Below are 14,636 nucleotides of genomic sequence, written 5' to 3'. Positions count from 1 at the left end.
GAAACTATCTTATATATTATGCAACGTAGTTGTTTCATGACAATATTTGCACTCATGTGATTCTTGGCATTATAGAGGGGTTTGGTTATGAGTGAGTAAGTTGAGTTCAGTTGAGTGGTGATTAACTAAAAGTGGGGCTTGCATTAGTTGGTGTTTGGTTATGAGGTGAAGTGATTTTAGTTATAACTCGGAAGTGAAGAAATCTCGGAGGTTTGCCAACTAAAATGTAAACCAACAGTTTGCAAATAGCTTCATACTTAAAAGCAAAAAGCTTGCCCCCCATTCTACAATCAAGTGGCGTGGTAGGTGTTTGCATTTCGGAGTATTGTAATCCCTTTTTGGCATTTGAATTGTAGAGTGGTTTTAACAGTTAAATGATATTTTTGGTTCCTACTGATTGAACAGCAAATACATGATTTGCTACAACCACCGCATACAATTGTAGGCTGTTGTTTATTAGTGTTGCTGATTCAAATCTTCTACGTTCATAAAACAAGGGCATCTTTCAGGTTAAATGTTTTCCTTACCCTTTCAGGAAAAAAGGAGAGGAAAAAACAATGCCAATGGTGAACCAGTAGTGTACAAGAAAGAAAGCATCTGTGATAACCAAATAGCAGGAGAGAGCTTATCAACTGAAATTAAAAAGATCTCAGCTCAGCATTACAATGTTTTCAAATTTTAGAAATACACAACCAATGGACTCCAGCAACCAAAAAACCAAACCGATCAACTCTACAAGGCGATGGACAAAACTTGGAGCAATGAAAGAGATTTTAAATAATATTCAAATAGAGCATTATAGCTGGCTGCACCAGAAGCTTGAATTCCAGAAATCCCATTCTGTAACATACACTAAAATGCGTACATAGTATCTGGAACCAGCATATACTTTTCTCCATGTAACAGAGCCCAGGCTGTCTTCACTTCGTTCCTTTGATGCTACCTTCCTCCTCCTTTGGCTTTCCATGCTAGGTATTTTGACATTTCTTGCTTGTACCTTCTCCACTCCCTGACAGCTGCAAGTAGCACATGCAACGAGACCGGCAAAAAGAACGGCTGTCACAAGGGACAGAAAGATATACACAATCAGTCCATTATGTCAAGTTCCAACCAACTACAAATTGTATGCCAATAATCCATACATTCAATATTCATCTAAAAATAAAGGGTAAATTACATTGACCTCCCTTTCCGTAAGGCTAAAAGGATCAAAACTAATGCAAATGATGTGAAAATTCAAAGATAAAAAAAAGAAGAATATACATTTTAGTGTAAAAGATATGACATCATTTTTCTATTCATATGATTAACAAATTATTAATAACAAAGAAACTAACTGTTATGCAAATTAAAATCTTAGGGAAACACAATGTAATCATATGAAAATTGTGAGGCTGCTTGTACTATCTCTAAACGTCAAGGGAAGTCAATGTAATTTACTCTAAAATAAATTCATGTAAAAACTCTAGCTATTTTTGATAATTCCACATCCTCACCATATGAGAGAGGGGTTGTGATTTTATTAAATACAGCCGTGAATTTATTGAGTTCCCTAAATAATAGAGCTTCATGTCAAAGAATAAAGATAGACACACACGCACACACCAACAACAAAAAAAAATTGCCATGAAAATAAAAAATGGCTTTACAGTTTTGTTTTCTTCATATTTTTAGAACTTCCATGGGTCAAATTATTCCACTGATCAGTTTGATGTAGCTTACCGAATAGACAGCAAAGCAATGCTCAAATGAGTAATAGCTCACAGACATGATAGAGGGGTGAAAAAAGGCATCTTCTGCCAAGGATCTTGCTTGTCTTGAGGACACTGACAAGAAATGAGAGTACAGTATTATTTAGCAGTTCTTTGCTATGAAAAAATGTAGGCAATAAAGCTCCATGCAAATTACCAACCTACAAGTACAAGGGGCATACCAGCTGAAGCATCATAAATTCCAACAGATGCATTACTTTGAGCCAATTTTGCAGCCTCGAGAGAGAACTTTACCTGCTCAAGCAGATAATTAAATCAACCTCCTGCTAGTTCTATAATCATAGGTCCGTAACATATAGAATGGGGGCACTGAGGACTATATAAATATATAGGCACTCAAAACCACAAATTGGTTAGAAAAGGGTTTTTCGCCAGTTTGGCTGTTTCTGTGTTTCCTTCTAAGGGGGAGTGTTTTGAGCTTGGGTGTGTATATATATACATTTTAAGCTTAATTACAAAAAATAAAATAATTTGGTTAGTAAAGGCAAGAGTACTAATAAATAACGTGAGACACCATTCTCAAAATTTATCAACTATCACAAACTTCAGCAAGACAAGTGTAATAGAATAAAAATATTATGCAGTGGGCCAGAGTCACTAATGACCATGTTGTGTCTATAATCTGTGAGCGCGCGCGCTCGTGCGTGTGTGTGTGTGAGAGAGAGAGAGAGTGCTGACAACAGATCATCACATTCTTCTGAACAGCCAAAATGTATATGTATAACCACGAATTCTAGAATGGAAAACTTGCTAGCAGAAACTAGTTAACCGCCACTCAAACCTCCATGCAATTGTCACTTTCCTAACACAACCAAAAATTTTGTTGTGTGTTTTAGACGAAGGTGGAGACATTTTTGTCTTGAACCCTGCTTATAAGAGGAGAATTTCTTTATTATGTATAAAAGGGTAATACATCTTAACCAATAACCCTATTAACTTGAGGATTTATTTTCCTTTTGTAAGCTAGGCCCATTATAGTACTAAGACTACTGTAGCTGAAAAGAAATAAGCAATCAACAAGCCTTTCTCTTAACAACTGACCTGCTTTCCTATCTCTTCCATAATAATCATCCTTGGAAGTGATTGCACCTGCATTGAAGATTTTGTCACAACCCCATAAACTTGACAGATTTCTATAATTTAAGAAATAAAGATGTACCAATCTGGAAAGTGATCCAAGGGTTGTTGCACATGAAAGAAGATTAAAACATGTGTGCTGCCGTGACAAAACATCCAATTCCCTAAAAAGGATGAAAAAGCCAACTCATTATCTGGAAAAACACAGAACTTGATAATCAAAGGAAAATATAGCAGCTAAAGCCATTATAGCATAACACAAGTGATAACCATGGCATAGAAGTTCAATGATTACCATGTGTTATACTCAAGTGATTCAGCTGAAATCTAGTACTCCGAGATCAATATATGCATCAGGTGGATAAAGAAAATTGTGCAAACAAAACCATCTAAAATAAGAAACCTTGGTGACACTTGGAATAACATCATGGCCTTTAGCTTCTAATAGGCCAGTGTGATATTTGTACAAAATATTTTCATACAAAAGAAACATGATATCTTCTATGAACTTGGATGACAGTTATCCAATCTCCCGTTTTGCTGACTACACTGTACTCAAGAATTGCCTTACCATCCTGTAAAGCCTCTTTCACTAGCTAAAAGGACAAATGTTTCTGATGCTCCAACATAAAGGTTATTGGATTTAAGACCAAAAAGTTGCCGCAACTGCCCCATGAAAACTTCAAAAACCTTCTGAAGGTCCTGTTTCAGAATGTGCATGCATCAATCTTCAGAATATGGATAAGAATCCATCTGCGTTGTACAACATGGGCTTCTAGTCATTTTAAAATGAGAAAACCAAGACTACAAAAATAGAAAACACATTTTTGCCAAGACACAAGCAAAATGCAAAGAAGAAGAAGAAGAAGGTGTAACCCAAATAGATAGTATTAAATATTAAGCCATAGCCTTATGGAATTATGATAAATGGTGACATAGAAAAACAAAAAAGCCAACATATGTATCAAGTGCAATATAATTGGATTAAAAAATTAAGATTATCTGGATTAAAAGTGAATCAAATCTTAGCACAGATACATGTATTGAGCACAGATGTGTTTATGCCTATTAGATCTCCCCAAACCCCTTAATCTTTAGCAAATACGGGCTTGGCTTGAAATCTGTCTACAAGTTGGGTATAGGGCCATATAGATTAAAAGGACACATCCTACAAACCCGTTTACATATTAGAAAATAACCATTGTACTACAGTTTCTGTCTTGGCACACAACTTGCAGATTACAGCTGAATCATAGTGTCATAAGTATATCATCCTGTTTGTTGCAGCTACTTTCCTAGTTGCGATTTTAAAAATCTACAATTGATGAACTCATATTTATATCAAATAATATGAAAAATTGCTAATGTGTTGCCATTTGTAGAAGCATGGCAAGGTGTAGGTGATCTAAGATATATGCAATTATAGTTTGTTTTGTTTTCAAATTGAAGTACATTTCTCAATAGCTGTGGGCTTTAAAAATCTAAGAAGCACAAACACTTCTAAGGAGGTAATGTGTCGTGTCCGACACAACACAACACTCATAGGACACTTTCTAACATTTTGACATGCATGAAACAGATTACAAGGTTGAGTAAAATAACTTAGAATCTAATGATAAAAACAACAATGTAAATTATACATATTCTCATCCTTTAGATTTTAAAAAATAATTATCTTTCACTTAAATATTCATATATATGATAATATGATACATCGTAAATATTTATCCCTATACATGATATATAATAAATATATAAAATAATATATTTTGCACGTGTCCTACATTTTTTGAAAATTTGCATGTCCATGTGTCAGTGTTGATGCTACTTAAAAATACAAATATACTTTGATGCAATCTACAGATGGATTCTGACCTGATGGGCAATTTTATGCTTCAGAGGTTGCATATTTTCTGAATCTCTCAAACAGCCTGGGGGGTTCCAAACAATAACACCTCCCCACATCTGCCAGATGCCATATTTAATTTAGTTAGAAAATTTCCTCAAGAACAATATTGGCAAACATGTAAATGATATTGATGAAGGGTCTCACTGGAGATATAAAACCATTTGTCGTGGAAATCTCTCCATTGGGAAGTTGTAACAGAAGAGGGCACTCATTTGCAGATGGCACATATCTGGCGGTAAGATACAGCATGCACCTTGAGCATTAGATAGTTACCATTTGTTGACAATCTAAGATTTTCAGCTTACATTAATTACATATTAATAAATGACCAAATTAAATAAGAGAATAGATGAAGATGGAAACAACAAGAGATAATGGGTCAAAAAATATACACCACAACTTGCAAAATTTTTGACCGCCCACCAGCTGCAATGGAAGTATCTAGATGCCACTCATTTGAATTCACCTATTAAACTTAGACAACATTAGTTAAAAATATTACACACTATAAAGGTCACACTTGCATTCAAGAAATATAACAAATCTAATTTTTTTTGTATGTGTTAAGCAAATATAAAGGAAATTTCAAAAAATATTGCATGCAGATAAGGCACCAGAAACTGGTGTCCAAGATTATTTCAGTTACTCTTTACAAAGACAACCAGCTGCTCTAGTGACGAAGTAGCAGGCCATGACGTCATAATAGCTGCAAATACATCCTATCCTCATTTTCTACATGTCATGCATCTCAATTTGCATCACAAAAAAAAATTTCCCATTTGATGTTGTTTGATAGATATAGACCTTTTTGATTAAACAAATAAATAACTAGGATGAGAGTATTAAAATCAGATGCTATGTAATAGATAATGTGCACATTCATGCATGTAAATTTTTGTAAAAGATAGTTATGGAAACAATTCTTAATTATTAAAGAAGTTAAAGGAGATACATGTTTAAATTGATAAGGATGATATGTATAAAATTTAAAAAATAGTCGTACTTAAGGCATATCAGATTTTGAAAACATGCAACTAGTCATGCTTCTCCATTTATGAGTAGCTAAAGAAGCATACAAAGAAAGGAAGATCTTTGGCACTAAAAATGTAACTCTCCAGCTCGTCATCCCAATAAGAAAATGAGGACTTTGGTGTATGGTACAAAACCTGCACTTGCAAAACAACATAAAATTAAGTCATAAACAGATAGAATAATAACCTAAATTTCTGAGGAAACTTGTATCACCTAATGGAAGAAGCAATGTAGTACCTGACTTTCCACACTTATGTTTGCTACAGGTCCCAAAGCCTCAATAATAGGAGCTAAAAGAATCTCATCTACCTTTTGAAAATCCCTGCAGGTACAATCAAGTATTAGAAGGACAATGAAGATATAAACGTGTACATATTATGTATTTACATGTGTGCCTGGTATCCTAACATCTCAATAAATATTCTGATAGACAGAACAAAATATTTTTTCAGTCACGTAAATATTAAACATATACCATACCACAATAATCTAACCTCTTTGGTTGGTGAAAATAATGTAGTGAATGGAGAACAAAAAATAAAAGTGGGAGGTACAAAAATATAGGGTTTGTATCACCGGAAAGGTAAGTGATGTGGACAGTAGTAATTGGAGAGAAGGAGAACAAATGGTTGGGTTAGAGCAGAGCAAGCAAGCTAGGAACGGCTAAGGCAGTAATCAAAGTGTTAGCATCTCCCCTTTCCCCAAAATGCTCCCTTGGAGTTGTAGCAAATGTGCCCTATTTATAGTTTTTTTCTTGGTGCACAAGTGGCCAGTAGGGTCGTGACACTTGTCTCTGGGATCACGTGAAATATTCCTTTTCTTCACTGCCAGGCCTCGGTCTTTCCCGCTACGCATCACCTAAGTCGCTCAATAGGACCTCATTCGATAAGAACTTACTTGGTAGGATCTCATTCGGTAAGACCATATTCGAGAAACATGGCCTTGCTTTGGCCAAGTCATAGTCCACCTTGGCGACTCTCACACTCTTAGCCACCAAACCACAAGCTCCCCAACTTCCTGGTTATGGGTCATAGTGTAGCCATACATTGGCTGGGCTATGCCTCCTACCAAGCCTTAGGGGCTTCCTAGGTGCTTGCCATTGCAACCGGAGCAAGCCCTTTGGTCTAGGTAATTCTATCTATTGGAAGCTAGGAAGTACGGATACAGATTAGAGATATGGATACGATATGGATACAGCCATATGACAAAACTTAAAAAACTAGAATACAGGAACGGTTAGGATACATTTGTAAAAAATGTATTTTTAAGATTATTAGCAGTGAGTTACACATAAGCTAAAGAATGTTGAGAAACCACAATGTAATTTATAATGCAAAATACTAACCTTTAAGAATTATGTATTAATTTAAGATAGTAACTTGTTTACCTTTTAAACTTTCAATAACTCTTGCAAATATTTCAATTATGTTTATATTATAATAATAGAACAATCCACAACTTGTCTCTGCGCTTTTCCCTTTGGAACTAATAAAAAATATTGTATTAAACGTTACTTGCTTATTTATTTATTGATATTTAATTTTACTATTATTATATTCTCTTATTAATCCTCACTTTTTATATAGTATAAGAGACATGGATGAATCAATTAGGATAAATCGATTTGACAAATTCTATTATTTAACTAACTATGTTATTCTTATTAAATAACTAAACAAAGTATTAGAAAAATATTCTTATATTTCTCCTTACAATTATATTATATTATAATCCTATGCAAGAAATACTACAATTACAATTTCGTAAAATAATATGTGACTTGGAGTATCCGATACTTCAAAATTAAGTATCCAAACCAAAGCAAACCAAACCAAACCAAGCCTTAAATCCCATCAAATGGGGTCGGCTACATGAATCATTCTTTTCCATGCGGCCCTATCAAAGGCCATTGCATTAGTCAAATTAAGTAAATCCATATCTATATTTACAATGCTAGCCAACATTAATCTAGGCATACCCCGTCCCTTAACACTTCCATTTACCATTATAGCATCGCATCTTTTCGCTACTGCCTCTGTTGGTCTTTGTTTAATATAATCAAACCATCTCAATCGATTCTCTCTCAACTTATCTTCTATCAGTACTACTCCTACCCATTCCCGAATACACTCATTCCTAATTTTGTCTTGTCCTGTCTTGTCTTGTCTAGTCTTGCCACGCATCTACCTTAGCACCCTCATCTCAGCTACACTCATCTTATCTACATGTTGTTTCTTAGTTGCCCAACACTCCGTCCCATACAACATTGCTGGTCTAATAGCCATTCTATAGAACTTACCTTTAGTCTAGTGGGTATTTGTTTATCGCACAGTACCCCAGACACACTTTTCCACTTATACTATCTCACCTTAATCCTATGGGCCACATCCGTATCAATCTCCCCCACTGTTGTGATAATCGATTCTAAATAACGAAAATGTTCACTCTTAGGCAGTTCTTGGTTCTCAATCTTCACTTCTCCTTTACTTTCATTGTTACTGTTACTAAATTTACACTCCATGTACTCTGTCTTAGTTCTGCTTATCTGAAATCCTTTAGATTCAAACGTTTTTTTTCCAAATCTCCAACTTTATGTTAACTCTTTCTCTAGTCTCATCCATTAGCACGATATCGTCTGCAAAAAGCATACACCATGGCACGTCATCCTGAATATTTCTCGTCAACTCATCCATAACTAAAGCAAAAAAATAAGGATTTAAGGTAAATCCTTAGTGTAACCTTACAGTGATAGGAAATTTATTTGTCTCTCCAGCAGGCGATTTAATAATGGTCACCACCCCTTCATACATGTCTCTAATCACATCAATATAACCTTTTGTCACTCCTTTCTTCTCTAACACCCACTATATTATATCCCGGAGCACTCTATCATATGTTTTCTCAAGATCGATAAACACCATATGAATGTCTGTTTTCTTTTCTCTATACTTTTCTATTACTCTCCTTAAAAGATAGATCACTTCCATTGCTAACTTGCCAGGTATAAACCCAAATTGATTCTCTGACACCTCTGTTATATCTCACAGGCCCTGTTTGGTACGACTTATTTTCAGCTTATTTCAGCTTTTAGCTTAATTTAAGCTATTTTGATGTGTTTGGTTCAGTTTAACAATACAGCTTATAGCTTTTTGTAAGTCAAAAATCAACTTATTCTTTGAGTGGGGAAGGAGAAGGTTAATTTATAAGTCAAAAATCAGCTTATGTTCACAGCTATAAGCTATAAGCTGTTAGGCTATAAGTTATAATCACTTTCCCACAGCTCTACCAAACGGGGCCACAATCGGCGTTCCATCACCCTCTCCCACACTTTCATTATATGACACATTAGCTTGATTCCTGTATAGTTGTTGCAATTATGGACATTTCCTTCATTCTGATAGATTGGCACTAAAATATTCTTCCTCCACTCATCTGGCATGTTCCTAGTCAACAAAATTTTGCTAAACAACCTAGTCAACAAAGCAACTCCCTTTTTACCCAAACACTTCCAAGTTTCAATAGAGATATCATCGGGTCCTAAAGCCTTATTTGATTTCATCTTCTTAAGTGCAATCTCTACTTCAAAGTTTTTAATCCTGCGATAGAACCTATAGTCTTGGTTTATTGTATTACTGGCTATTTCTTCCCCTATTGCCGTATCTTCATGTTCCTCATTTAATAGTTTCTTAAAATAATTCTTTCATCTTTCTTTAATCTCTTCATCCTTCACCAATACCTTAGAATCCTCACTCTTGATGCATTTAACTTAATTAAAATCTCTTGTTTTCCTCTCCTATATCCTAGCAAGTTTGTATGCCCTCTTCTCTCCCTCTTTACTATGTAATCTAGTGCATAGGTCATCATAAACTTTCAACTTAGCCTCTTTTACTATTTTCTTGACCTCCTTATTAGCCAATCTATAGCTCTTAAGGTTTTTCTCAGCTCTATCATTCTGTCACTTTTTAAAACACTCATTTTTTGCCTTAACTACTGTTTGAACCTCTTCCCTCCATCACCAAGTTTCCCTAGAGCTGGGTCTCATTCCTTTCGACTCTCCAAGCACTTCCCTTGAGATTCTCCTCATACAATTGGCCATCGAGTTCCACATAGTGTTAGCATCATCTTCCAAGTCCCAACTACCTTTTTTATTCATTCTATTCTTAAATATTTCTAATTTATCCCCTTTTAGGTCTCACCATCTCGTTCTACGACGCCCACCATCCTTCCTAGCTTGGTATTGCCCTCTAAAATATAAATCTAGTACCAAAATCCTATGTTGAGAGGCCAAACTCTCTCCAGGAATCACCTTACAATCATTGCATTTTAGGCGGTCCACTTTTCTCATTAAAAAGTAATCTATTTGGCTCTTAACTGACCCACTCTTAAAGGTTATCAAATGCTCCTCCCTCTTCTTATACATAGCATTGGCCACCATCAGGTCAGAAGCCAACGTTAAATCTAAGATACTCTCTCCAGCCTCATTTCTGTTACCAAAACCGTATCCGCCATGCATCCTTTCATAGCCTAGTTTATCTATGCCTACATGACCATTAAAATCTCCACCTATATTCTCTACTAGGGGTATCTCTTATAAGATTTCATCCATTTGCTCCCAAATATCCCTCTTAGTCTAATCATCTAATCCTACTTGAGGGGCGTATGCACTAATAATGTTCACTATATTCTCTCCAATAACTAGTTTAACTAACATAATCCTATCCCCTTTCCTAACGACTACTACTACATTTTTCACAAGACCCTTGACAATTATGATTCCTACACCATTCCTGCGTCTATCCTTACCACTATAATACAGTTTAAAACCGGTATCCTCAATTTCCCTAACTTTCTCACCCGTCCACTTAGTTTCTTGTATGCAAGGTATACTAACTTTTCTCCTAATCATAACATCTACCACTTCCATCGTCTTACCAGTTAAGGTTCCTATGTTCCAAGTGGCTACCCTAAACCTATAGTCTTGGACTAGCTTCTTTACCCCGCGCTCGTCCAGAAAAACATGAGAACCTTTGCCCATTTTTAACCACACCCAAGTGTCGATGCGGCGCTCCTTGCTCACTTTTCGAAACACCCAGAAGCATAAACGATTCAAAGTAGGATTCATTGTCTTTAAAATTAAGTATCTGATACTCCAAAATCAAAGAAAAATTAATTAAGAAGTATCCGATACACCCGCGAGTATCCAAAAAGTATCGGTATCCGATACGAATACGTCATCTTATTTGAATCATCTGTGCTTCATAGATTGGAAGGGATCCCCTACTTTCAGTCCCCTTTCCCCATCTTCACGAGAGTCATGCTTCTAACTTATTCACGGCATATTTGATAAACTAAGTCTGTTATCAGTTGTAAGGGGACCCCGCCTTCAAGAGGCACTTCGGGGGTCTGGTTTTACCTCAAGGGCTTTGCTCCCCTTAGAGGGTCTCACCTCAACTAGTGGTACCTCGAATGGTCTTACCTCGACAAGTCTTACCTCCTCAGGTTGTACTTGGTTCAGTCTTTAACTTTCCTTAGGTCTCTGTTGACCCAGTTCTCTTAAGTTTATGCCTGCATTTCCTTTTTCAAAAGTTAGTTTCCCACCAAGGTGACCCTGGTGGACTTTTCAAATCTCAAGTTTGACCCCTCCTACAATAAATTAATGAGCCTTAGGCTTAATTAGGTGGGAGTCAAGATCATAGTAGCACCAGTTAAGCCTAATTTATTTCAATTGACTGCTGAGGTTAGGGGTTTACACTTTGGATATCAAAACAACATAACACATACGATAATAAGATTAGAAAAGTTGAGTTCTTGTGTTTCTCCCAGACCTAGCACCCAAATAAAGTTTTTAAATAAAAAACTTAAGCCAGAAATGAGGCTGAATAATCAACAATTATTGCTGATCCTCACAAGAAACATGTCATTTTTATATCAGTTACTGCTAGTAACTCATATTGCATTATGTATTCTTTTAGCAGGGAAATGATTTGCACAGAAAGAGGAACTCAAATGACAGAATTGTCATATTAGAATGAACATATAAGATAAACAATTCACTTAACTAATAGTTCATAATTTGCACATCAGCATGCTCAACAACAAACACATAATAAAGCTCCATACCAGTCATAAATCCAATCGTGGGGATCAGCATTCAACAAGTTGAAAGAAAGAACAACCTTCCCATCAGCACCCACAGGCATAAATTCCCCATGAATCAATCCTTCTTCCTTCCCACCATTCACAAAGATCTTAACAAAAATCTCAGCTATCTTCTCCACTGCATCCACCTCCAAAACCCTACCTACAATCCACGCGTGCCTATGCTTCCCAACCACAGCCCTAACTTCCTGATCCCTTTTCACCACAACAACAGTATAAACCTTCCCACCCTCATGACCACCTAACATAGACTCCAAATACTCATCAACAAATTCATCATCATCATCAAAGTTGAAATCACTCATTGCCCCGCACCGCCACAAGCAAGAGAGTTCTAAACTCTTACTGTGAACACATTCAGTAGTCCCAGAGTCTAGTGTTGCTGAAACAGTGTAATTGTTACCACAAGTGCCACAAACCGAATCATCGCCTGTAAACTTGGTCATATGACCTAGAATTGAAAACCCTAGCTTATCCACACTCGACTCGAGTGAGGATTTGTGATCGAAACCTACAAAGACTGCGTGGAAGCGGCAAGGGAAGGCCAGTGGAGTCGATTCGATTGCATTTGAAAGTGAATCGATGTCGCGAAATGGAAGAGGTGCACGGTATATCTCGATGGATTTCAGCAAGAATGGAAGACCTGTCAACACAATCGAAACACCAAATTCATACACATACATATATACATATATACACAGAGAGAGAGAGAGAGAGAGAATGACCTAAGAGGAAGGAGAAGAGAACGGCGAGGGAGAGAATGAGGCGCTTCAATCCGGGTTTGGTGATTCGCATGGTGTTGGGGTCGAAGTCCAAAGGAATTTCTGACTTCTTGTTGTTTTCTGGGGAGTCTGGTGAAGAAGATACGGGTGGTTCTGCTTCTGAGATTTCCGCCATTGTTGGAACAGTTGAAGCTTTCTTCTAATCAGAGACTCTCTCTCTCTCTAGCATTTCACATTTGAAACCTTGCATGTTTGGCAGGAGAAGATGTTGAGAAGGGTTAGATTAATTAATTAAGTTCTGTTTTAAATCACAGGACAGTGCCAGCCGTCTTAGCTCAGCCGGTAGAGCGCACGGCTTTTAACCGTGTGGTCGTGGGTTCGATTCCCACAGACGGCGTAGGTTTCGTTATTTTTTGTTCATCCGAGCCGAGCATTGGGTTTTTTAAACTTCTCCAGGTCCGCTTGGACTAAATATTTTAATCAAAAAAATATTATAAATTGTCATATCTTTTTATTTTTTCAATAATACTTAAATTTGATCCAAAAGTGACTCAAATATATTTTTTTTTTCTTTTTTTTTTTCTTTTTTTTTTTCTTACTTTCAAATACAGAAAAGAGAAGAGGCGAGAAAGAGAATGCGAGGTCTCTCTCTCCATCTCTCTCGGTGGCGGAGTCGGTGGGTATTATCGATCGCCTCTTTCAGACTCTACTCTCTTTTTTTTTTTTAGTTGATCTGGATCTGAAGATGAGGAGGGAAAAATTGTTGATGATGTTGATGAGGATGTTGTTGTTGATGATGATGATGTATTGATGAAGATGTTGATTTCAAACTCTCTGTTTTCTCTACTCTCTCTTTTTTTTTTTTTCTTTTTTTTTTTTCTAGTTGATCTGAATCTGAAGATGAAGGGGAAAAAAAAATTTGTTGATAATGATCATGTGTTGATGATGATGATGATGGCGATGATGTTGATGAAGATGTTGTTGATGATAATGATGATGTATTGATGAAACCTAGCTCCTTTTGATGGTCATGATGTGTTGATGAAACCCAGTTCCTTTTTATTCTTTTTCTTCTTCTTCATAAAAAATGCGAGGAAAAAAAAAATGACGTCGTTTTAGACTTGGGCCATTCGAGCCATACTAATTGTGAGCTACCAACTGGAACTGTTACTTTTCATATATTTTTTCATAAAAAATTTAAAAGTTATTAAAATAATATATTCCCAAACGAAAATTAAGAAATAACTGAGCGTAAGGCCTCGAGTTATTTTAGTTAAAAAGTCACTACAAATTATTACATTACTATTTTTGTAATTTTTTTTATAAAAGTTAATCAATTAAGCCTTAAATACTCGAGTCGAGTTCAAGTTTCTCAAATATTTGACTAGCTGAGTTTTAAAATAAATAAATAAACAAAATATGCAAGAATACTTATATCAATAGTAAATCAAATATATAAATTTATACAAATACACATACAAAAATAAAATAAATTAATTTAATAAAATTTTATTTCATATATTATTAATAAATATTAATTTATTTTCTTTATATCCACGAGTCTTATAAGGGAGTTTAAGGCTACTTGAACTTAATTAATAAACGGGTTTAAAAATTGAGCTCAAGGTTGTATATTTAGTAAACAAACTGAGCCAAATATAAGTTATTTATAAACAAGTTGATCCATTTGTAACCCTAAATGAATTTATGTATGTATATATATTGCGCTTTCATTTTTGAGGACGCTAATTTCTTTTTTAGTAGTGAAAAATCTAAAATACTGGAGATATTGATTTGTGATTATGTACCAATTTTAACCAATAAATAACAATCTCAATCAAACAATCAAAGACAAATCAACGCAACGATTTAATGTGGAAAAACTACAATTGAAGCACCTCCAATTGTGATAAAAAAAAATCACGGGCAAAAGCCACAAAGCAATCCATTAAGAAGACACAAAGG

The 14,636-nt window shown here is 35.6% G+C and overlaps 1 protein-coding gene and 1 non-coding gene across 3 annotated transcripts; one reads left to right on the top strand and one right to left on the bottom strand.

Moving 5' to 3' along the window:
- Positions 1-600: 600 nt before the first annotated feature.
- Positions 601-12,946, bottom strand: LOC114299654 (GPI transamidase component PIG-S-like protein). Of its 2 annotated transcripts, none has more exons than XM_028244448.2 (13): positions 12,675-12,946; positions 11,911-12,592; positions 6,028-6,112; positions 5,835-5,924; positions 5,151-5,224; positions 4,903-4,987; positions 4,725-4,814; positions 3,421-3,551; positions 2,932-3,013; positions 2,814-2,861; positions 1,913-2,006; positions 1,723-1,826; positions 601-1,056 (listed from the first exon to the last, which is right to left on the bottom strand). In XM_028244448.2, exons 1-13 carry the CDS (start codon positions 12,844-12,846, stop codon positions 940-942), a joined length of 1,854 nt encoding a protein of 617 aa, XP_028100249.2. In that variant the 5' UTR covers positions 12,847-12,946; the 3' UTR covers positions 601-939. The 2 variants fall into 2 exon arrangements, with proteins under 2 accessions (XP_028100249.2, XP_028100250.2); XM_028244449.2 differs by having other exon boundaries at positions 1,934-2,006.
- A 49-nt stretch (positions 12,947-12,995) lies between these two features.
- On the top strand, positions 12,996-13,068 carry TRNAK-UUU (transfer RNA lysine (anticodon UUU)). Its single transcript has one exon. It is a non-coding gene; the product is annotated as a tRNA-Lys (tRNA).
- The last annotated feature ends 1,568 nt before the right edge of the window (positions 13,069-14,636 follow it).

The sequence above is a fragment of the Camellia sinensis genome, chromosome 3 (assembly GCF_055761805.1).
Source record: "Camellia sinensis isolate YWXY chromosome 3, ASM5576180v1, whole genome shotgun sequence".
NCBI classification, from domain to species: domain Eukaryota; kingdom Viridiplantae; phylum Streptophyta; class Magnoliopsida; order Ericales; family Theaceae; genus Camellia; species Camellia sinensis.
The sequence above is the reverse complement of the archived record's forward strand: the minus strand, read 5'-3'. Positions and strand labels throughout refer to the sequence as shown.

Bases quoted from the DNA above. Each gene is read 5' to 3' on its own strand.
- LOC114299654 (XM_028244448.2), bottom strand. From the start codon at position 12,846: ATGGCGGAAATCTCAGAAGCAGAACCACCCGTATCTTCTTCACCAGAC. The intron at 3,014-3,420 runs GTAAGGCAATTC...CATCCTTTTTAG, and splicing joins GAAAGAGGCTTTACAGGATG to GGAATTGGATGTTTTGTCAC. The intron at 1,827-1,912 runs GTTGGTAATTTG...ATTTCTTGTCAG, and splicing joins TATGCCCCTTGTACTTGTAG to TGTCCTCAAGACAAGCAAGA.